This window comes from Tiliqua scincoides, chromosome 1 (assembly GCF_035046505.1).
Source record: "Tiliqua scincoides isolate rTilSci1 chromosome 1, rTilSci1.hap2, whole genome shotgun sequence".
Classification (NCBI taxonomy): domain Eukaryota; kingdom Metazoa; phylum Chordata; class Lepidosauria; order Squamata; family Scincidae; genus Tiliqua; species Tiliqua scincoides.
In genome coordinates this window covers 4,293,450-4,318,927 of record NC_089821.1, presented here as the reverse complement: position 1 = coordinate 4,318,927, position 25,478 = coordinate 4,293,450, and the positions used below count along the sequence as shown (strand labels likewise).

Here is a 25,478-nt window from a genome sequence, read left to right as displayed (position 1 = left end):
CAGGATCCTAACACCTTTAATGAGTCCTTCCTTCGAGCCTGTGACCATAGTCCCATGAAGTCCTGTCATACAAAACTGCTTTTCTAGTAGCTATAACATCGGAAAGAAGGGAATCTGAACGGAGGGCCTTATCCATCCCAACTTATGTGTATTCCACACACTGTGGTGCTTAGGATTGACTCATTTTTCTTACCCAAAGTTAATTCAATTTTTCATTGACTGCAAGAACTAGTTTTACCATCATTTTGTCCCAATCCTAAACATACAAGGAAAAAGCCTTGGCACACACTATGTGTCAGAAGAGTCCTAAGCTTCCATACAGAACGCACTTTCCCATTCAGGAAGATAGACGCTCTATCTGTAACTTACGTTGAATGAGAAGGTGTCCCTGGTAACTCTAGCTAAGTGGCTTAGAGTTCGCATCCTGATTTCTTTAAGCACTACAAGGGAAATCTATCAGCCTCCGCAGAGGCTTCCTTCAGGAAGAAAGTTCTCCAGAGGGTACTGAAGGTGTGAGACTGAGTGATCTAACTGCCCCCCCCCGAGGGATTCTGCTCTAGTAGATCCCATTGATGAGGAATGCCCCCGCCTCCACCAGGGAAAACAGGAGTTTGCCTTTCCTGGGTAAGTTTTGTTCCTGGTGGAGGCAGGGGGCATTCGGCCCACCACACTTCAGGGGATCACTCCCTTCACTGCATAAACGTAGATGCAAGGTGGTATTTAGGGTTTCCTATGACCTATTTCCCTTGTTCAAACCCTTCTGTTTCTGGGGTGTTAAACCTATTTGTGTGCAAAGTAGTTTTCCAAACAGAGTACAATTGTGATGCAAGTTTACAACCAGTCACAGTAGTGTGTATGAGGATCCTGTCACAGCTTGGCAAGTAGTGTCTGGGGACTGGATCCCTGTGCTTGTGGAGCTCCGCCCACCTTTTCATTGGCCCTGCCTCCAGCAGCAGCGAGGGACAATCCCATTGGTGAGGAATGCTCCCTGCCTTCACCAGGAACAAGACTTACTCTGGCAAAGCAAACTCCTGTTTTTCATGCTCCCAAACCTATTCTGAGTTGTCTGTAAGTTGTCTGTACACACTCTAGAGTTCTCTATAAGACAATGCTACTATTGTCATATACAAATGTTATACATGGTGTAATAAATACAAATATAAAAACAAGCACTAACTAAATTTCTTTGTTAAAATACTTGGTTTGTCACTGCTTTAGCTTTGTAGGAAGTAGCTTCATGGGTGGAAATTAAAGATTGTTTTATTCAGTAGTTGCAGTGAAACAAAGCCAAAGACTGTGAATCACAAAACCAAGTGATTATCATTGATATTGAGAAGCAGAAACAAGAATTAAATTTTGGCTAAAATGAGTCAAGTAAATGAAATATGGGATTATGGCAGGCTTCAAATTTACTTTAAGGCATTTTTACTTTGCATATTCCTGAACAATGTATTATTCCTGAAGGTCCAGTTCTTGGTATTAGGTTACCTGTATGGGCAATCGCCATATAAGATTAGGTTTTCTGCAAAAACCTGCAGAAATAGTTGGAAATAGTAATAATAATAACTGATATTTATACCGCTTTTCTGGCCATTGGATTACTCCTTTGGCTTTATTCAAAGTAGTTTACACAAGCAGGCTTTCTCTGAACCCCTGAGAGGGTTTTCATAATCACAGGTTCTATCTTTCAAGAACAGTCTACAGTCCAGGTGAATCTCTCATGGTCTGGTGAAGCGTTCTGGCTGCACACTGTCTCCCATACTGACAGTTAGCTCCTCTCCCTCTTACTGAAAGAGCTAGAGCTGGCTTCTTTTGGCTCCCACCCAAAAGGTCTTGTGTTGTCAGCTCTCGCCGCTCAAGGAGGTTTCTGGTGATCTTGAACTGGTGACCTTCAGAAGTTAAATCTTCAGGCTTAATGGTGGCTCTACCCTCTAGACCAGCGATTTTCAAGCTTTTTCATCTCACGGCACACTGCGCACTAAAATAATCAAGGCACACCATCAGTTTTTTGACAACTGACAAGGCACACTGTGCTGTCAGTGGGGGGGGGCTCACATCCCCCAATGGCCCTAGTAATAAATTACCCTCTCCCAAATTCCTGTGGCACACCTGGGGACAATTCATGGCACACCAGTGTGCCACGACACAGTGGTTGAAAATGGCTGCTCTAGACCTATAAATAGGTGAAATAATTGTGCCTTGGGTTTGGGCTATGGCTTGCCAGTCCTTTTCAGACCTTCAAAAAGTAAACTGTGCTAATGCACAACTATTCCTCCATAGACCGCATCCTCCTGAGAATATAGGTGCACATAGTTATTTCAAGACTTGCAAGACTCCATTGATTCAAATGCTCCCTTTAGCTAGATAGAGTGCAAGCTGCTTGGTGCAGCTTCCTCTGTTCAAGTGAATCTAGCCCAATCTAACCACTTCTGCCAATTTTATTCCTTATGTTATCGAATACAGCAGTTTAACAGCAATTTATATCTGTAACAGTTGAGAGTGTGTCTTTTTAAAAAGCATTCAGAATGCATACAGTAATAGCTAGCATAAATATTTGAAAAGATTTATATCCTGCCTCATTCTTGAAGAGAGTTGAGGTGACTAACAACATTTTAAAATATAATAAAACTTTAAAAACAATCATTAAACAAAAGCATTTTTAAAGAGCATGAGCAAAACCAGAAACTAAACATATCTCAGAAGTACGTGAGCAAATAAGTTTGCAGAGGAAAAAAAGTGGAGGGAGGATGATGAATCTCCTGGTTGGGCAAGTTCCATAGGGAGGCTACCACTGAGGAAATACTCCTAATGAGTTCTCTCCAGGCTCACTTTGGACAAGTGTGACATGCCCCAAAACAGCAGCAGACGTTAGAGTACAGATTTGTGTAAAGGGAAGATGGCTGTTGAGTACTCCAGTCCTATGTATATGTCTCTTTTGTATAGAGACCAGCTTGTTTATGTTTGTGTAGATAGCAGAAGGCATGGTTTTGTAGTTGGTTTAAGTCGGGGGTTTCCAAACCCTGGCCTGGGGACCAGATGCGGCCTGCAACTAAGCCTCTATCCAGCCCGCTGCAAGCCCATGGCCCCATGCAAGCCTCTGGCCTGCTCAACCGAATGTGACCAGGGCTGGCTCCAGTTGCATCTGGAGAGTGTTCTGGGGCCAGGGAGGCCATGCACCTCCCCTCAGAATGCCTTCTAAAGGCATGAAAGCATCACTTCCTGGTTTTCCTGAAAACAATGGCGTTTTGGGGCTGTTTGAAGGCCTTAGGCTTTCTGAGACTTTCCAATGTATTTAAATTTTATATTTAAAATTTATTTTCCCCTCCCTTAACACCTTGCCAGATGTTTGATGTGGCCCTCTGGCCTAAAAGTTTAGAGACCCCCGGTTTAGGTAGTATTATAGTTGATATGGAGATAGTTTGCATGTGTCTGATCTTTGTGTTTGATATGGGATCTATTGTTGATGAGTAGCAGTCTAAGATTGGAATGTGGGGGCGGGCTCCCCATATGCGAGGCTATCACTCAAAGCTTTCTTTCTCACAGAATAGCACATTTGGTAGTCGGCTGCTTGTGGTTCATATTGGGAAAAGACTGAGTCGAGTGATTTGGGGCTGATAGAACTAGATAGTGGGACTTGTGGGGCTGAGGACCAGACAAGTCTCTAGGTCTGAGAACAGAACATAGAAGGAGGAAGCAAAGGTAAATACACTGGGTCCCCAAGTGACAGACGGCCAAGTTGGCATTTTTGTGCAGACTCAATTTGTTTCAACCTATGTATATTCCAAATACAGGACAAACCCCTAGAATGGTACAAGAACATATCTTGGGAACTTCATATATTAGAAAGACCTTGTATAGGAGCAGGGAGGAGCTGAGGACAGTTGTTGTGCTAGGTAATAACGGGTCTGAGGGGCTGGTGAAGCTGATTGGAATGTATATGGTTTTAAAGGGAAAATGTTCCACCCTAGACCAGAGGTCTCCAGACTAGATCCGGGGGTCACATCCAGCCCACTACAAAACTACACAATCGGACAATTAACATGTGCAGTTCTGTCCGCTGCATTGATTTCGTGGCCACAGCATTGTCAACCTGGCTAACCTTCATTTTCAGTCACCTGGGCCATATGCTTTTAGACCCCCAAACCATAATTATTCACTCCTGCTGAGAAAACAAATTGGGTTTCCGCATGTTGATTTTTTCAACAACAGTGTAAAACAATTGTGAAAAAATAGCATCATTTTTGCACACATGTAAACAAATATTAGCAAAGTGGGTTTCAAAACAAATTGGAGAGAGAGAATGCACCATGCATCACTTGCCTCCATGCTATACGACACTGAATAATTATGGTTTGGGGGTCTAAAAGCTTATGTAACAGGCCAAAAAAATCAGTTTCGTATAGCATGGAGGCAAGTGATGCATGGTGCATTCTCTCTCTCCAATTTGTTTTGAAACCCACTTTGCTAATATTTGTTTACATGTGTGCAAAAATGCTATTTTTTCACAATTGTTTTACACTGTTGTTGAAAAAATCAACATGCGGAAACCCGATTTGGCCCACGAAAATGTGTAATATATATGATGTGGTGGTTCTACTGAAAAGACTCCTGCCCTAGTTTAAAGACCTGTAGTGGCTGGTAATCTTGAAAACTCCTAGATGTTAATATAATTGGATGGGTGGTAGAATAGATATTCCTATTTTTTGTCAGTTTTCCTTTTCTGTTTGTTTACGTCTATTTGAAAGTATCATTTTTCTGTGTGCAAATCTCAGAATATATTTGCATGCTTTTTACTGGATATTTCGAGGAAAAGGGCTTACAGTTTTAGTTTACACTTGGTTAAACTCGTTTTGACTACCATTTCATATTAACAGATGTTTTGATGTATTATAAGCATAAAATGTGTGTACTGTCCTGTTTCATTGATATATTGCAATAGTTTTTTTGTATAGCTTTATGTTTGAGAAATGTAGCACACTTACTTTTAGAACACTAGAATGGTTTACAGTTTCTGAAGTGAGTCCAGTGCTTTCCTTCTTCATCTGTCTAACCACATAAGGACACCAGCAGCAAAACCTACATTTTTTTTGTTTTTATCAAACTTTTAAAATTCTGTTTGCACTTTCATGTGTATATTCATCTAATTTGGCCTTTATCTGCTGTTTCAGTGATTTTTTTTAGTGACTTTTTAATATTTAGATTGTATTAAAGATTTAGTATGTTTTTTTTAGGTACTGAAAGCCACTTATAGTCATCTTGAGGTGATTTTGGTCAGAAATGGTGGGGGTACACTTGTCAAATAACTGTTTAGTTTTTTTGGACAGAGATTCCTCTCTTTCTTTCCTCTCCTCCCCCCTTCTTGGGATTGTTTTAGTGTAAACCAGATAATGTATAGGACCTGATACCATGTTTGTTCTTTCATTTAGGCTTTCTACATTTATAGTGTACTATGGTGCAGTTTTGTCCCTCCATATTATGGGTTGAGTTTGTGCAGGTGTCAGTGAGGTGCTTGGTCTAAATTTAATTTGTTCTTTGGGTAGATTTACATGGATGTTGAAAAATGAGGATGGATTATGGGAATTTGAAACATAAATTCCAGTAGCTTAGTCATTACAACCCCCAAGGCTATATAAGTCATGTTTGCATTCCCTTTTTAAAGGATGATTTAATTTTAAAACATTATGGGTACAAGTAGCTGAATATGTTTTAACAGAAGGTGGGAATGAAGCTCATTTAGTTTTACTACCATGTTTACTCTGCAGTAAGCCTTGCTGAGTGCAGATTGAGAGTTGCTTTCCTGTTAAGTATGCTTAGGATTACATATTTCATTTTGAAGAAATGCATAAAGTAACATGAATACTATTTTTATTGAAAAACTTTGTCATGAGTTTTTAGTCATGTGACACTTGCTTTTCTCAAAAGGTCTGTGTACTGAAGGTCTCTATCGTGTTAGTGGGAACAAAACAGATCAAGACAACATTCAGAAGCAATTTGATCAAGGTAATGGGAAGCTAAATTAATATCAAATAACTTTCAAAGTACCTGAGAGACTGCCCCTTTAGTTGTATGCTCCAAGTTGTATGCACTTAAATCCTAAAGCATAACTTTTGCATTATATATAGATGTAGAAACTGAAGAACTTTGTATGTGCATTCATATCATTGCTTGTATTATATTCCAGTTGTGATTTGTCAGCAGTGGCATGTTCCTAATGTATAGGTAAGATGCAGCCTTGTGCAAGGTAATGTGTGTGAGATAATTGCTTAGCTCATTTATATATTTAGGGTTATAGCCTACTATTCACAAAATTGTCCTAACTAAAACAAAACAAATTAAATGTTATGTTGCAAATCACATGTGGTATTAGATGCATGTGTTGTGGTTTGCAACATTTTTAATTTGCTTTGTTTTACTATAATAAATAGCCACAGATAACTCCCACCCTTCAATTTGTATCCCTGCCCTCCCTTTGCCCCTGTGCTGGACTTACCTGGTTCAGTGAGCATCCCAATGACCAAAGGCTCTGGCCTTCCCGCCAGCATGCCGGCTCTCTGCGCTGTTGCAGAGTGCTTTGTGTCGAAAAAGTACACACTGGTGGAACATGCGTTCTGCCCATCCATCCTGTAGTAAGGATCAAGCCAAAAGAAGAAAATGTTTCACCCGGGGAACTGATGAGCTCAGGGCCCTTATTTTTAAATTGTACGCAGTTATTATTTTTTAAAACAAATAATTTTAAATATATTAGGCTGCCTGTATTTTGGTTTCACCTATTCGTTGCTGAACTTAAGAAAAGCCTTGCTAGATCAGGCCAGAGCCCCTTTTAGTCCAGCATCCCATTTCTCAGAGTGACCCACCAGCATAACCCCTGAGCACACTATGCTGTGGAAATAATATCCTGTTTCTGAGAATGTAAGACTCTGGATTGATTCAGTTTGGCTCTGGATTGGCCCTGGTGCATTGTGATGTGTTACTGGCAGTGCTTTTTAAAACATGTAACATGCATGCATGGGGGAGAGACTGCTTTATGTGCAGGGAGCATTCATTGTGGCAATGGCACTATGGAATCATAGGTGGGGTGAAGTAATCAGAAGTTCCTCTTTTGCTAGCTGAGGCTCCCTTCTGAATTCTGCCTTTGTTGTTCACACCCAGTGGAGGGTGTGTTGGTTTGTTTGGAGATCGATTGGTTCATTAACTTGCCCCCTTGATTGAATTTCAATCATGGGGTTGGTGAGGAGTGTTGGAATCAGAGGTCTGTTCTGTTTTGCTAAATGTTTTGGCCAAAACCAGGAGCTCTTAGGAGGTATCTGTGTCACAAAGCAAGATATCTGCTTTTCCAGCAGGTAAGCTCCATTTGAATGTGGGAGCTGCTAAAACTCTATTTGAAGCATTTCATACATCAATGGCATGGAGTGATTACCTGGATTAATCAGGTGTGACTTTCCTGGCCTGTGGATCTCTGGCTGCTTGCCATCAATTCAACAAAAAGCTATGTTTCTGGTCTGACCCATGCTCTTCTGGCAGGCACTTGGCACCAAGTACACATGTGTAGAGATATGCCTCCTACATGCCTTTGAATAAAGAAAAATAAAATACTGACTTTTTAACATATAATCACCAAGAATTATTCTGTGAACAAGACCCATTGAACACAATTGTGGCTCACCTAAATCATGTCTACTCAGGAAAAATATAAACAGTGACATTATGGCAGCCCCCCTTCCAGCAGGAAGAGGATTGAAGTGCTGAAAGAGGACTCTGCTGGCTGTCCCAAAGGGGGTTTTCCCAGTCCCTCTCTTCTTCCCACCCCCATTCCAACCAGATTTACAGAGCATTCATTTCTCCTGTGACACACGCAAGAAGGGAATAGCTTCTAAAATCTAAAACAAGGGGAAGATGAGCTTTGGCAAAAGAGGGCTCTGCCAAGGAACAATCTAGGGCAGGATGGTCCAGCTTCTAACAGCAGGGAGGCACATTTCCCTGGTGTTGCCACCCAAGTGCGCAGACGCTGAAGTAATTAGTAGTGACTTAATGACATCACCACCAATTACTTGCAGGTTCTGAGCCGCTGAAGTCACTTGGCAGAATCAGGAGGTGGTGGTGGGTGTGGCTGAATTTTTGATCTCCCTGCCATGTGGTTTTGGTTTCTCCTTTTCTAAAGAAGCTGGAACAGTGTGGAAGGGAGATAGAAAAGCCACTGAGGCAGAAGGAGGTGATGGGTGGTGGCTGCAGTGGGGCTCTTTGAAGGCCACCAAAAAGTGCCTTGCAGGCCTCATGTTGGCCCTAGGGTGTTGATCTAGGTGCTGTTAAACTTCTTTCAAGGACCCAAAACTCACAGCTATTGGACAACCATGAGTGTTCCAATAATACATTCAGCACCCACCTAGAAGATTCAAAACTCACAGATTAAAACATGAGAAAAGTACTTGACCTATTCCCGGGGGACCCGCATGGGTTTTGCATCTAAGTGTGAAATGCTGATTTCTGTGTAGATTTCTGCACGTTTAGATCTTAGTTTTGCATTTTGAAAAAGGTGCATTTTATGTAGGAGGTGAACTTGGTTCCTTCCTTCCTTTTGTCCTCACAAACAACTATATGAGGTAGGTGAGACTGAGAGATGGCAACTGACCCAGGGTCACCCAGGCATCCTCATGGTTAAGCAGGAATTTGAATCTGGAACTTCCAGGTCTAAGTTCAAGTCCAGGACCACTATACCTTCCTGGCTCTCCAAGTATCTAATTCTTTAGGACAAGAGATTTTATTCACAAAAAAGACAGGCGCTTTAGTATTGTGTAGTTATGAGATAATTGCTTGAAATGTGTGAATTCCTGTTCTGCATTGAGTCATCTACTGGTAACAATTTGTTTTTAAGTGCTGAGGAAGAAATTGCCCATAACCTACCTATTATTGCCTGTCCCACATGCATGCTTTTTTCTGACTTCAATATAGTAACATTGAAAATAGCCTAGTCTCCATGGTCTGCTTGTTGTATATTATTCAACTGATTTTTAAATTAGAATGTTCAGTGGCAATTTTGTGTTTGCAGTTAATTTATCTTTTTAATGTGTAGTGATAACTGTTTCATATTACTAATAAATTGTTTTACATCCTTATAGATCATAATATCAACCTAGAATCTATGGATGTAACAGTAAATGCTGTTGCGGGAGCTCTCAAAGCTTTCTTTGCAGATCTGCCAGATCCTTTAATTCCGTATTCTCTACATCCAGAATTAGTTGAAGCATCAAGTAAGTGATTTTCTTTCTTTTCAGGAATATTTATTGTGAAGTCCAAATGTTAAATCTCTGACTTATGGAATGTATATGTTAAAATCGCTAGGATAGATGTTGTAGACAACCCCTGGGGGCTGGGGATAAGAATAGGCCCTCGGTTTGACTGTACATGTCGTAAGAGGCGACTAAACAGCCACTGGGTAGATGGGACTCGTTAACCTGGGAAGACAGCTCATCTGAGAGAAGGAAAACTCTGATCCCAAACCTCCACTGCCTTGTGGCTACATCCAGTTATGGAAAAGGCTTCAGGAGTCAACCTCGAGGCAAAATCCAGAGCCGGAGTCCCTGAGGCAGTTCATGTCTGAACACAGTCACGTTCTGGCAACTCCTGCGACTCCGCTGGAACCAGTTGGCTTCTGCCTTTCCATTGGACCATTTCAGCGACATGGAGAGGGGGGATTTGCTGCAAGGGTAACAGTCTATCCTCCATATCTACTTTACCCAGGCTTCGCGCACTGGAGAGGACACTCTGTTCCAGAACCACTATTCAGACCGTGATACCATAGTCTTCTGAGACTGAAGGATGCCAACAAAAAATGTTGTAATTGTGGTCAAGGGTTTGGGCTCGATCTTGTAGGCTCTTCCAGCTCTGAATCTGAGTTACAGTCAGTTCTCTTTATATTTGAATTTGCTATCTGTAAATTTGCTTACCTGCAAGAGGCAGAATTGCTAATTTCTCTCATTATTTGCACCTTGTTATCCTCTATGCAGAGACCTTCTGGAGGCTGCAGGGACCTTCCGAATGGCAGCCATGACCTTTAAAATGGCCAGTAGAAGCCTCTGCTGGTCATTTTAAAGGGGTCTGTGCTAGTTGCAGGTGCCATTCTGAAGATCCTTGCAGCTTCTGGAAGGTCTTGGCAGCATTCAAAGATTTTTGCACTTTCTGCTGCTCTCTGCTAGTGTCCTGAGGGTCCCTGCTGGATTCTTCTGATGGTTCCCTTCCCCACCTCTGGGTATCCCTTGTACCTAACCCATTGATACCATAGTTTCAGTGGTTCATTATCTGCAAATTCACTATTCATTAAGTTTTACAGGAGCCTTATCCTACCGGATAACAGGAACTGACTGTATATTAAACTGAACTTGTTACAAAAAGAAGTCATCCATTATTATATACAGTAGGTAATCGCCTATGAGAAATTTCTGCCAATAAATCCAGCTTAGATCATCAGATAAGAACATAAGAACAGCCCCACTGGATCAGGCCATAGGCCCATCTAGTCCAGCTTCCTGTATCTCACAGCGGCCCACCAAATGCCCCAGGGAGCACACCAGATAACAAGAGACTTCGTCCTGGTGCTCTCCCCCACCTCAAGTATGATAGTGCTTCCATGTGCTGCGCTGCCTTACCTCGTTGAGCAATGCCTCTGGAGGGAATTCTGCCCCTTTCTGGCTCCTGACCTGCAGTCTGGGGCTCCAAGGGTCTGTTGAGGTCCAGCGCGTCTGCTGTGAGGAGGATGTGCAGGTGTTGGACCTCTCAGCTGGTGCCCTCTGCACAATACCTCACTCTCCCTCTCTCCCGCACAGCCGGGGGCTTGTGCGGGAAGAAAAACTCTGGGGACAAAAACTGCGGCCACTCTGGAGATCAGCGGGGGGGGGGGGTGGAGCCTGCCGTTGGACGTGATGGTGTTCCCAAGGGGGGGATGCTCGTTTGTGTGGCTGCTCATCTCCTTCACTTCTGCTGCTGGTATTCATGGCTGGAGGAGGGCCAAAGAGGAGATTCCCTGCTGGCATGAGGTGTCGCTAGAGGTACCAACCACGAGGTAGTGTCAGACAGCAAAAATCAGTGCTGCCCACAGGGCTGCCGTTCCCTACCTCAGACAAGGAAAAGGGTAGGGAAGGCATTGGGAGAAGCAAGAGGACAATGCATAGATAAAGGGTATGTTGCATTCAGATCCTAAGCAGGTCTACCTAAAAATTAGTCCCATAATGGTCAATGGGGCTGGCTCCCAGGAAAGTGTGATTAGACTTGTGATTAACTCCAACCAAAGTTAACTTTTTATTCTCCACATGAGGAAAAAGCCTGCCAGGGCCCAAGTCTCCTCTTTTGCAGACCCTCCTGCAGTTTCATTTTGCATATGATTGACAGAGCTCTTTTTTAAACTCCAGGATGTAATCCTCATTTCCATTTGAAACAAAAGTCCAAGGCTGCAATTCAGTGCACCATTATTTAAGAATAACACCCATGGAAAGCAATGGGTCTACCTCTGAGTAAATAGGTTGCAACTATGTATAGCTGCATGTGCTCATCCTCATTCCTTGTTGCTTGTCTCTCCCCTGTGAATTGAATTGCACACTCCCAGTTATGTGTTGTATGTTATATGTAAAGCCTCTGGCTTAACACACCAGGCACCTTAAAGAAGGATTTGATTAATGGTTCTACTGGTATGTTGTTTACAATGCTCTTGTAATGTAATAGTGTTTGCAAAAAGGTTGTAAGAACCAGAATTTCAGAAGTTAATGATTAAAAATGTATCTTATAATGTTTTACTATGTTTTTAATAAATTAGAGACTGTACAGTCCTTGGGTAACAATTACTGGATCAGATCTCCGGTAAATTGAGTCAAAACTATAGTCAGACACCCCCCACTAAGTTTAACTCCCTCCCCTATCTAATCTGAGGGTCATAGAAAATTCCATGATTTTTGGCTCAAAACCTTCCCTCAGCCTTATTGTCAGATTGATTTATAGGTGAGTATCTGCAGTAGTATTCACTGTATTCCTGTGGGTATCAGGAAATTGGAGAAGGAGCAGTGGTGAGACAAACGGGATGCAGGGGGAGGGGCAAGAGGGGCTTGTGGGCATCAGGAAATTGGAGAAGGAGCAGTGTTGAGACAAATGGGATGCAGGGGAAGGGGCAAGAGAGGGGTTTGTGGGTATCAGGAAATTGAAGAGGGAGCAGTGGTGAGACAAACTGGTAGATGAGCCTCGTCAGCCTGGAAAGGCAGCTCATCTAAGAGAAGGAAAACTCTGATCTCAAACCTCCACTGCCTTGTGGCTACATCCAGTTGTGGAAAAGGCTTCAGGAGTCAACCTCGAGGCAAAATCCGGAGCCGGAGTCCCTGAGGCAGTTCATGGCTGAACACAGTCACGCTCTGGCAACTCCTGCGACGCCGCTGGAACCAACCGTATTGCCTTCTGCCTTTCCATTGGATCATTCTAGCGACGTGGAGAGGGGGGATTTGCTGCATGGTTAACAGCCTATCCTCCATACCTTCTTTACCCAGGCTTCGCACACTGGAGAGGACACTCCAACTTCGCCATACAGCGTCGGCACAACACGGGAAGCAGCAGTTACCGGTTATAAGTCTTTGCTCGATTGGCGTAGAGTGTGACGCCAGTGGCTGATTCCGACGGTGGGAGAGATCATTGCATCTCATTGGGCAGCTACCGCCCGCCTTAAGCTGGGCAGTCCCCAGCCAGTAAGGTGTTGCCTCGCCACTGTCCGTTAACCTCACGAGGTGCGTGGGGTTTAGGGTGAAAACCGACAAGCGGATCGACAACTCTGCAGCATGCAATAGAAAACAGAAAACTCCTGCCCTAAAGCTGGGCACCTGGAACGTAAGGACAATGACACCTGGCTTCTCTGATGACCTGCAAGAAATAGACGACGCACGCAAAACAGCTGTCATCGACATGGAGCTGAGCAGACTGCAGATGGACATCGTCGCCCTTCAAGAGACTAGGCTGCCAGATTCCGGATCTGTCAAGGAGAGAAATTTCTCATTTTTCTGGCAGGGAAAACCACCAAACGAAACCAGGGAACATGGTGTTGGCTTTGCGGTCAGAAATACCCTGCTGAAATCCATCATCCCACCTACTGTGGGAAGTGAAAGAATTTTGTCCCTGCAGCTCCAGTCATCAGCAGGACCTGTCACTCTCATCAGTGCTTATGCACCGACTCTGTCGTCTCCAGCAGAAGCCAAAGACAAATTCGATGATGACCTGGCCACCACTATCAAGAAGATCCCCGTAAAAGAGCCATTGTTCATCCTCGGCGATTTCAATGCTAGAGTTGGTGCTGATAACAGTTTGTGGCCCACTTGCTTAGGTCAGTTCGGCACTGGGAAGATGAACGAAAATGGCCAACGCCTGCTAGAGTTTTGCTATCTTCACGATCTCTGTGTCAGCAACACGTTCTTCAACACAAAGCCCCAACATAGAGTCTCCTGGAGACACCCAAGATCAAAGCACTGGCACCAGCTCGACCTGATTCTCACCAGATGCTCCAGCCTTCCCAGCATCAAGATTACGCGCAGCTATCAGGGTGCTGCTTGCGACACCGACCATTCCCTGGTGTGCAGCAGAGTGAAACTGCAAACAAAGCGACTGTACTGCACGAAAAAGGAAGGAAGACCTCGCATTGATACCAGCAACACCCGGGATCAGAGAAAAGTGGAGGAATTTGCACGAGCGCTTGAGGAATCTCTTCCAGGCCCGGTTGATGCAAACGCATCCAACAGATGGGAACATTTCAAGAATGCCGTTTACAACAACGCCTTGTCCATATTTGGCAAGAAGACCAACAAGACGGCAGACTGGTTTGAAGCCCACTCTGAGGAGTTGACACCAGTCATTGAGGAAAAGAGGAGAGCTCAAGCAGCATACAAGGCCTGTCCCAGTGAGCGCAACCTGCAGGTCCTCCGAGCTGCTCGCAGCAAAGTCCAACAGACTGCCAGGAGATGTGCTAACGACTACTGGCTCCAGCTCTATTCCGAGATACAGATAGCAGCTGACACGGGCAACATCAAGGGGATGTATGATGGTATCAAGCAGGCCCTAGGTCCAACACAGAAGAAAATTGCCCCTCTGAAGTCTGCCACAGGCGAGGTCATCCAGGATCGGACGCAGCAGATGGAACGCTGGGTGCAGCACTACTATGAGCTATATTCCTGAGAAAATGTAGTCACCGAAGAAGCGCTGAACAACATTGAGTGCCTGCCTGTGCTGGAGGAGCTTGACAGTGAACCAACCCTAGAAGAACTTCACGTGGCCCTGGACTCCCTTGTCTTTGGCAAGGCACCTGGAAAAGACAGCATCCCTGCTGAAGTCCTAAAGTGCTGCAAAGAGATCATTGTCACTGAGCTGCATGAAATCCTCTGTCTCTGCTGGAGAGAAGGTGGAGTACCTCAAGACATGAGGGATGCAAACATCATCATGCTGTACAAGAACAAAGGCGACAGGGGTGACTACAATAACTACCATGGCATCTCTCTCCTTAGCGTTGTAGGAAAGTTGTTTGCCCGAGTTGCACTAAAGAGGCTCCAGGTACTTGCAGAGAGCATTTATCCAGAATCACAGTGCGGATTCCGAGCCAACAGGTCCACCACTGATATGGTATTCTCCCTTAGACAACTGCAGGAGAAATGCAGGGAACAGCGACAGCCACTCTTTATAGCCTTCATAGATCTCACGAAGGCCTTCGACCTGGTCAGCAGGGATGGCCTCTTCAAGATTCTCCCCAAGATTGGATGTCCACCCAGGCTCCTCAGCATCATCAGATTCTTCCACAAGGACATGAAGGGCACTGTTGTCTTCGATGGCTCCACATCAGACCCTTTTGACATCCGAAGCGGAGTGAAGCAGGGCTGTGTTCTTGCACCAACCTTGTTTGGGATTTTCTTCGCTGTCCTGCTGAAGCATGCCTTTGGAACCGCAACAGAAGGCATCTATCTCCGGACCAGATCAGACGGAAAGCTCTTCAACCTCTCCAGACTGAGAGCAAAGTCCAGCTGAAATGTCTGCGTGACTTCCTCTTTGCCGACGATGCAGCTGTCACTACCCACTCTGCCAAAGATCTCCAGCAGCTCATGGATCGTTTTAGCAAGGCCTGCCAAGATTTTGGACTGACGATCAGCCTGAAGAAAACACAGGTCATGGTTCAGGATGTGGACTCACCTCCTTGCATTACAATCTCTGTGCATGAACTAGAGGTTGTCCATGACTTTGTGTACCTTGGCTCAACGATCTCTGACACTCTTTCTCTCAGTACCGAACTAAACAAACGCATCGGTAAAGCAGCTACCACATTTTCCAGACTCACAAAGAGAGTCTGGTCGAACAAGAAGCTGATGGAACATACCAAGATCCAGGTCTACAGAGCTTGTGTCCTGAGTACACTTCTGTACTGCAGCGGGTCATGGACTCTTCGCTCACAACAGGAGAGGAAACTGAACGCTTTCCACATGCGCTGCCTCTGACGCATCCTCGGCATCACCTGGCAGGACAAAGTTCCAAACAACACAGTCCTGGAACGTGCTGGAATCCCTAGCATGTATGCACTGCTGAAACAGAGACGCCTGCGTTGTCTCGGTCATGTTGTGAGAATGGATGATGGCCGGATCCCAAAGGATCTCCTCTATGGAGAACTTGTGCAAGGAAAGCGCCCTACAGGTAGACCACAGCTGCGATACAAGGACAACTGCAAGAGGGATCTGAAGGCCTTAGGAGTGGACCTCAACAAGTGGGAAACCCTGGTCTCTGAGCGGCCCGCTTGGAGGCAGGCTGTGCAGCATGGCCTTTCCCAGTTTGAAGAGACACTTTGCCAACAGTCTGAGGCTAAGAGGCAAAGAAGGAAGGCCCATAGCCAGGGAGACAGACCAGGGTCAGACTGCACTTGCTCCCATTGTGGAAGGGATTGTCACTCCTGAATTGGCCTTTTCAGCCACACTAGACGATGTTCCAAAACCACCTTTCAGAGCACGATACCATAGTCTTTCGAGACTGAAGGTTGCCAACAACAATTCACTGCTGTACAATAGTCTAATAGCAATGTCCCTGTACGTCTCAAACATTCAAGTCAAGGAATGCTTCTCTAAAACATAACCACCTGCTAATCTGTATTTATATTTAGCTGTCTTGGGTGCCCTTTGGGAAGAAAAGTGGGGTAAAAATCAGATAAACGCTTTGCAAAATTTCTTATTATAGTATCTGTTGACTTTGTATTCTAGAAAAATAAAAGCAGGTTTGCATATAGTTTAGAGAAGGGCAAATCTTGATTCACAATAGGTTCCGTTTTTCTGACCTTTTCCTGAGAATTCTCAGACTGAATTCAAACTAACCTTGCAGTTGGACTGGGAGAGGGAAACTGCCTGAGCTCATAATCAACTTATTGTCTTCAAAATGGTAAAATTTTGATTCTGGTCTCCAGCTCCAAAAATGTTCTTGGTCTCTAATAGAATTGTGTACAAATTTTTTTTCACTCTGTACAGAGTTCTTAGCAATGTTCATCTTCAAAGTATTTTTTTAATATTTGGGAAAACTTATTTCTACAGAAATTGTTGATAAAACAGAGAGGCTTTATGAATTAAAAGAAATTGTGAAGAAGTTCCATCCAGTGAACTACGATGTCTTCAAATATGTGATAACTCATCTGAACAGGTATTTTAATTATCAGTTTTTAATGGTTATGTACTTTCTTGGTTCAAATTTCCTTGATAGGTATACACTGAATAGGTATGCTTGTCATGTTTCCAATTACTGTTTTAAATGACTGAATTTTATTTTATCGTAAATTATGTGTTAACAGTCTTGAGATTATCAAGCAAATTATGGGATAGAAATGAATAAAAGCGTTAGACTTTTGTTCTAACACTAACAAATAGATTTGCTATTTGTGAAGTTAATATCTGCCCATACTGCATATGACACATTCAGTTACATGTGAATACATTGTGTTGATAAAATACACTATATTTAAATTATTTATACTTGGCTTTTTCTTAACAGCCAAAGCCTGTGTGGTTCAATTTGAGTGCAATGCAATCCCAACCTTTGCTGGTACAGCCAGGCTGCATGTCCTGCATGTCCAAAGCAGGTTAGGAGCAGGCTGCAGGTCACCTCTGGGTAAGGGGTATTTTTCTCCTTACCCCATGTAACATCTCACCCTGCTCTATTTAGCTGGTGCAAATCCAAGAAGTCAGTGTAGGGCTCTGAGGCCTGTTTCCCCCCCCCCCCATGTTTTCCATTTTCACAAAAATGGAAGTAGCTGCTGATTGGAGATAAGAATTGTTTACAGAAGCTTCAGAGGACATTGGAGGGGGTTGCAAGCTTCCAGGACCCTGCAGGAGGCCAGCTCTGCCCCCAAGGTTAGAAATAAACCCCTTGGCAGCGGCAGCACTGCAATCTCCTTTAAGATTTAAAAAGATCTTCCTGAGCTTGGTATACATGACGATACTTAGTGAATTCAGGGAGAACCTAGACAGAGCTGGCTGTGGTATTGGCTGCTTAGAGATGGGCATTGGAGGGTGAGACTTGTTCCTTCTCATACTGTATTCAAGATGTAATATTTGATGTGTCACCTCATTAAAAGCTACTGCTGGGCATAGTAATGTAACAGTAATTCATAAAACAGGAAAGTGGTCTTACTGATTTCTGTATATTGGAAGCAATCCCAAGATAATCACATAGACTATTTTTAGACTTTCTCACATAGACTTTTAAGTTATGCAGCTGATTTTGAAGAGAATTGGATAGATATCTGTACTTTCTGAGAGAAACCAGTGACTTAGATACATTTTATGTACAGTTAGCAGTATCTTTCCTGTTCTTTCATTTACCCCATAGCTACACTGTTATGTGTGTCAGCTCATAGTTGTAGAGGTTCTGCAGTGGGAAAACTGACTTTAAATCCTATCCCACTTGTTTGAGAAAGTGTTACTGTTGTACCTAATAATAAGGAAGTGAGGAACAGTTCTTGAAATATTAAATTTCATGCAAATGGCAGGGGAAGCTTTTAGGTCCATGGTTTCTGTTAAACATTTTTCTGGTAGCAAGGTCTGTTGCTGCTAAGCATGGATGTTCCATGTAGCTATTACGGCTAAATGACCAATCCTCCATTAATGTATGTAATTCCCTTTTAAAATTGTCTAAGCTAGGGCTCAGTATTGCATCTTGTGGCTGTGAATTCTATAAGTAGTTTATGGATTGTGTGAAGAAATCCTTTCTTTTTGTGTCCTGAATCTTATGTTGGTCAACTTTGTTGGGTAATTTCAAGTTCTGGTGTTATGAGAGAAGGAGATGTTTGTCTGGACTAATAATTCGAGAAACTTCTGCCATTCTCCTCTTAGTGTTGAAAACAGCATAGGTGTTAACCTTTCCCTTGATAATTTTTTTTACTCCTTTCTGCATCTTTTCAAGCCTACAATAGTTAGGGGCAGCGGTAAACACAAAATACCATGATTTATCACAAAAATTGGACTTTAAAAGCAATAAAACACTATTATATGTCCATTTATCAAAATAACATGATTTTACCTTTTTAAGTGGCTCCAGAGCATTTTCAGACAGTTTGGAGTGACTCTAAGGTGCTTGTGGATATGTTTTATGCTCCTTAACATCACACAAAACTGTATCAAGTCTTTCATGGTGGTGTTATCCTTTTAGTTCACTGAGCATGCTTGTTATCTCCTCACTTGAAGTGTTTCCTGTAACCCTTTGAAGCCAGGAAATAGTACACAGTCTTGACCTGCAGCCTGTAGAAGGTCTGTTGAGAAGTTGTTTTATATTGTTTTGTAGTGGTGATGCACTTCTTTTGTAATATAACGTTTTAAAAGCACAAGTTTCTTTATACAGGGGCTCTTTCTTGCTCTTTAAATTTGGTTTTTTCCCCCTTTCCATAGCAATTCAACGCTATGTTCAGCTCATTTTTGTTACTATATTTTCCAAGCTGTTGTGCTTCCTTAAGTTTATGTGTTGTACTGTTCCCTGAATGTTTGGCAAGATTGGGTTTACTGTAGTTGAGTATTCGAGGAGCATGCAAACATTAAATGGTTTCTGTTAGGTTCATTCAGGTATTTAGCTGTTCTGCATTCCAGGAAACCTCTGTGATTCTCAATTCTGTTATGTTTCCTTAAGTTGTACCTTTTCTGTAGTCATGCTTTCAAGGAGCAAAAGGAATTTTTTTGATTTGGGGAGGGGGTTTGGCAGTTTTTTCACCTGCCTACACTAGCGTTGTTACGGTTATTTGGCATGCTAATGTGAAATTGGTCACAAGTTTGAATAAAGTGACCCATTATACATGTCTTGCATCATTTTGGGGGGGAGTGTTTTATGCCTGTTGCTATGTCTGCTGACACTATAAACCTGTATAATAGCAATTAAAATTCATAAAAATAGATTAAAACATGAATTTTAAATAAAAACACAAAACACTGCTTTCAATACATTTTATTTATGGAAAACACTGAAACCCATGAAAAAATAAAACCGTTTTCACCCCCCTCTACTAATAGTCCTTTTTATATGGGTTGACATTTTCAATATTGTGAATTAATGTCTGTTCATCAGATTTTGTATGAAGACACTAAGATACTTACCAGTTGCATTGGTTCCTTTCCTGTTGATTCCTAACATGGAATTTGCCTTTGATTTCAGTTGCTGCTGCATTTAGATTCTAAGGTGTTTCTCCTAGGTAGTTGTATCCCGTTCATTGACACTGAAGAAGTGTTGCTCCAGTGATCATCCCTTTATTCTTAGCCACATTGAATTTCATGTACTATTTGGTGTTGCAGTTTGGAAAAAACCACTTCAGTCTGCTTGTGTTTCAACTGTTTATACCCTTCACTCCCTTACTACTTCATCCCTGGTGCCAGATTAATGAAGATAGCATTGGTCCATATAAATATTTGCTTTCTTCTCTCCTTTGAGAACTGTTCAATCTAGTGCAGTATGTTCTTGTCCTCCATTTTTCCTTTGCATACTTTTCTTTGGCTTGCACATGATTTATTTCCCTCCCCACATGTGACTTAACTCATCAGTGCACAGTAATTTGCTGCTATTGACACACAATTCAAGTGCTGCTGCATGTTGTCACTCCCATTGGTAGCCGTCACTTACTCTCTTGTTGGGCAGTCTCATCAATGCTGTGGCTGTTAGCTAGTTTAGTTAGCTAGAGTTGGTGGTAGTGTTGAATTTGACTTGAAGCTGACAAATGTCATCTAGTATTAGCAAAACATGAGAAAATAATTTCTATTTTGTTACGCAGATTCTCCACCACTACATTCTTGTTCATTGTGTTTAGCACATCCATAGGTTTAGTACAGGGGTGTCCAAACATTTTGCAGGAGGGCCACATCTCTCCAACATGGTGTCAGGGGCCGGGAAAAATAAGAACCAATTTACATTTGAAATTTAAATAAATTTACATAAATGAATATATTTGAGACAGAACTTATACAAATGAATGAAGATCTTGCAGTAGCACAAGGCCTATAAAAGGCCTTGCACCAAGCAAGGTCAGCCTTTCCTTTGCTGCCGCTGCTGCATCGCAGACATGAAACAGTAAGTAGTGAAGGGAGCCCTCATCCCACAGCTCAGGTGAGAGGTCGAACAGTTGTCCTCACACTGAAAGCAGTTACATCGGGCCAGCACCAGCTCCAGCAAGTCTCTGGAGGGCCAGAAGCTCATTGGAAACTGGGGGCTCCCTGCGGACTGGATTGGGAGCCCCCGCGGGCCGCAAGTGGTCCAACAGTCAGCAACCTCACTTTTGAATTTATCCAGCTATAAGGATACTTGGAGGAATTCACTCTGTAGTCCTAAAAACTAGTTTCTGATATTTTATTTAAATGGTACCACTGCACTGTGTCTTTTAATCAACAGCTTGAAGGTTCCCTGGTGTAGTTACTCAACTCATGGAGATTTCTCCCTCCTCTTACAGCCTCCCTGTACCTGTTAAGGGAGGATTCCTACCTCTTCCCCCAGGAGAAGTTTTGTAGGGGCCTCCAGTGGGTAGGTGGGGTGAAAAACCCTGCGACATGAGTAGAGTTTGCAATTTTTAAGATTCAGTTCAATATACTGTCAGCTGAACTTCAACACTGAAACACTATCTGGTTTCAGTCTCTTACCTTTGTAAGCACTTCAGAAGGGTTACTGTCGTGATGGATACCTACTCTAGGTAATGTGGCTGACTTCCTTGGGTATATAAATACAAAAGTAAAAAATAAAAAAAAATTGGAGAGTATTACAAATATGAGACTGTATGGAATATGTTAAAAAACACTTGTTATCTTTAATTATGTTTATGAAATATTTTTTTTTAATTTCAGGGTTAGCCTGCAAAGTAGAACCAATTTCATGACTGCAGATAATTTATCTATCTGTTTCTGGCCAACTTTGATGAGACCTGATTTTGAAAACAGAGAGTTCCTATCAACCACCAAGATCCTTCAGTCAGTAATTGAGACATTCATTCAACAGTGCCAGTTTTTCTTCTATAATGGAGAAATTTTAGAAACCTCTGACAATTTGGCACATCAGCCTGCACCTCCCAACCCAGTGCAAATGGTAGACCCAATTGTACCACTACAGTTGCCGCCGCCTCTACAACCTCAACTGATACAACCACAGTTACAAGCAGATCCTCTTGGTATTATTTAAAGATTGTTATTGCTGGCAGCCTGCATTGGATAGCAGAGGAAGCCTAGATGTGCATGCTTCAAGATACAAAGACAACTTCCATACTTGCAAAAAAAATTGGATCCAAACAAGGACATTTTTGTTGTAGTCATACTATTCACCTTGCTCATGAATACTGCAGATCAAAATTATGTGATTAGCATGACTGGAGAGGTTTAATTTTTTTAAACAAAAATAACTAAAGTGCAAAGCTGCTGTTGCATGAACGTTTATTGCAATCACTATCATTCCTGTGGCAGTTCGTCACAATATATTGTGAATAAAATTTTTTATAGAAATGTAATGATTAAATAAATCATTTATGGAACATTCAGTGCTTACGGCCTGCTCTAGGGCTGTTTCGTTATTTAATATCCTTTTTTCTGGCAATTTCGTTCCCATTTAATCATTTGCTGTGGGCAATTGAAACACAGCTGTATCTTATTTGTAAGCTCCAAACTTATACTACAATATGTTTAGTTTCAGAGGGAACATAAACTGCACGGTTATAATTACTGCGATCCCACACCTTCCATCTCACTTAAAGAAACCTGTGGACATTTTTGTTTGAGAGGTTGGTAAAATTATTTTTCCTTACAGCACAATACCAAGGACATGCTTATTGTAAAAAGTAAGTTTAACAATTGTCCAAAATGTTGCTAATATGTGTTTTTTCCTTGCGTTGCATTAATGAATGAAACATTTTTTAATGCTGTTAATTCTGTAAACTGCATGTCTGAAAGATCATTGATGATCTTGTAAACATTATCTAATATATTTTAGATATTTTAATTTTTCTCACTGGGGAATTCATCTAGTATGTAGATAATAGCTTGACATTTTCATATAATGTATAGCTTTTCATACACAAATGAGAACTTCATTGTAGTGTAAACTCTCTAAACCAAACAATCTATGACTTAAATTTAATATACACTATATTTTTCTGAGGCCCTAAAATGATATAAAAAGGCATTGCTAATATATAGCAATAAATACTTTGGGTACTGAAGCATCTTAATGTGTACATAAAATAACACTTGTATTCATGTCTCTGTTTTCTGTTGTACTAAAAATCCTTGACTGGTTTTTGCACCACTTAAACTATTATTTTTCTTTTACATTGGTACAGGTTTTGCCATAAAAGTATGCTGCTTAATTTTAAAACTATCTTGGTTAGTCTTTGGTATTTGTTAAATGTGCTAGAAAGCTAAAAATCATGAACCTGATTTGAGCAGATCTAGACAATATTTGAATTTTCATTTTTTCTTCCATGTTCAAAATAGCTTTTTCTCAAATAACTAAAACCTGGTTTATTCATTCACTGGGATAACTTGAGTAGATTAAAAGAACTTTATGATCACTATTGTAATCTTCACTCATACTTTTCTACCTATTATAGCAAGTAGAACATTTTTCAGTATTAAGGTTCTTAAGAGATTAATTTGCAAAGATTAAGAATTAAAGTTCTTAAGAGCTTTGCTCAATTTCTCTAAAATAAAAAATTGCCTTTTTCAATTGTTATGTCCTAGGTATTGTACTTATAATTATGACTTGGATTTTCATTCTAATTAAGATACCACAACCCAGGCTGCTGTTGAAGTATTTGTATATTATAAATTATCTTGATATTTGTGTTATATTCTTGCAGGCAACTATCTTTTCTATTAAAAAAGCAACAAAAAAGCCCTTATTCTGAATCAAATCACACAGGATATTACATACATTAATAAAATTTATCCTGTAAATGTAGTAGCATTAACCTGTTTTACATGTCATCTGTTGTCTAAATAGCTTTTATTTATAACCATCAATTTTAACATAGGCATGTTAAGAAAAAAATTAAACTTCAAGAGTTTTATAAACTGTTTCTAGGTTGCTAAAAAATTTATTTTTCTACTATAGATGGTATAGACAAAAGCATCAAACTGTACAGAAAAAGCTTATTTCTATTGCAAGTAGGAGAAAATGTTTCAAACATATCTTTTTGAAGAATTTGTCTAACATAAGTTGAAATTGTTTTTCCATTTTAGAATTCTGTCTTTTTGTAAGCTAGTGTAATATAGTCAACTGTGGTGTTATACTATTTTATTACCTATTCAGATAGGTTTTCATAATTTGTTTAGGTCATTGTTCTCTTTGTAACAACCTATTTTTGTTATTCCACAACTTGTTAAAATGCTGCTCTTCTAGTTGGCCTAGGACATGATCCACCCAGGCAGCAGTCACTTGGACACTCTTATTACAGCACTGCATAAGTATGCCTGTGTCTTCATATCCCATAACTACAATACAACTTTCACACACTCTCTGCTGCTAAACGATACTACCAAAAGCAAAGTGTTTGCAGTGGATCATGTCCATAGTTCATTAATACCTAAGGAAACTTGGTGAGTGTCACCGACTTGTTTTTCCTTCTGTGAACTTTACATCAAAATTAATGTGCTGTCGATGCTATTCTCAAGCCTCTTAGCAGCATACTTTTTTTTTGCCTGTTGCTTTTGCTAGAAAGGCATGCACATATCCCTTAAGAACAGTTAGTGGGGGCTGCTAATTGAAAACAGGAGGAAAATATGGCACAGGTGATCTTCAGGGGCTAAGAGGCTCACATAATTTATGTTGCAAGAGAGAATCTTATAATCATATATAAAGCAGACCTACAAACAATTACTATACTTCTAGCAGTTTGATTTGTTCATTTTGACTAATGGAGTAGTCCCTAACAGGTTACTTTTCTGAAGTTCCAAGCCATGTTGTGCATTCAGTCCGCTTTACAGTAATGTGAGCAGTGCTCATCTGTTCTCAGCTTGACTTCTGCATCTTTCATGTTGACCCATGATATATTTTGTGTATTCCTGATATGTACAGCTTTTAGGTTACAGTCCTGGCACAGCTGTGCTCAATCCCATTAAGATGGATTGTATCCTGAGGCTGCAGACCTGGGCACAATTATTAGGAATAAGTCCCACTGAAGTTCTGAGACTTGTTTCTGAATAATTCAGCTTGGGATCCTGCTGTTTTGTGTTTTATGGTATTTGAGCATTTTATGAGTGTGTATAGCCCTATACATAAACATTTAAGTGACATTTTATATTAAATGATGTTTTACAAATTATTTTTACATTACACTCAAACTAAGGATTTTAATATAGTGTAAATAGGTATACAGCTCTAATGAAAAGCAACAATTTTCCACAATGTATGTTTTCTGCATTACTTGAATACTGGTTGCTAGGAATTACCATTGACTTGTTTATTTTTGAGGTACTGGAGTTTAGATTCTAATCTCTCTAAAATTGTAAAGAAGTGAGCTAATTGGAGAATTAAAAAAAATTAGACCTTGGCCTCCATCATGATTGCATTTTTTATAGTAACTGTGATACTATATCAAATACCTACTTTTAAAGTTCTTTGTTTATAGTTTATGTAATTTTGTCACATTACGTCCAGAATGCTACAGTGAATTAAATATCGGTGAAGCTTATCTGTATCCAGAATTGAATGAATAAAACATTAAGATGCCTACTGTGTAGAATGCTTAGTTTCATATTCAACTTCTGAAGGACAGCCTTTCCCTTTATTCAAGTACATACAGTGACTGTTTCGTCGATTGGTGAAATTACATTTCTGAAATTCATCTTGATAAGTCGAGCACTTGAAATTCAGAAACAGTTAAGTTTTTGAAATTTAAATGTCTGAGAATTATGGAAGAATGTAAAATATTTTATGTTATATACATTAGTATAACCAGTGTTCTTGCATGTATACCCTAGCAAAGTTTGTGTATGTGCAGT

The 25,478-nt window shown here is 41.2% G+C and overlaps 1 protein-coding gene across 1 annotated transcript in view; it reads left to right on the top strand.

The window, feature by feature from the left end:
• The window catches only part of ARHGAP5 (Rho GTPase activating protein 5), a 58,622-nt gene extending 33,384 nt beyond the window's left edge, over positions 1–25,238 (top strand). Inside the window, 4 exon segments of the mRNA XM_066632864.1 lie at positions 5,923–6,000; positions 9,114–9,245; positions 16,566–16,671; positions 21,336–25,238. Coding sequence (XP_066488961.1) covers positions 5,923–6,000; positions 9,114–9,245; positions 16,566–16,671; positions 21,336–21,666 — 647 coding nt within the window. The 3' untranslated portion in view covers positions 21,667–25,238.
• Positions 25,239–25,478: the final 240 nt, after the last annotated feature.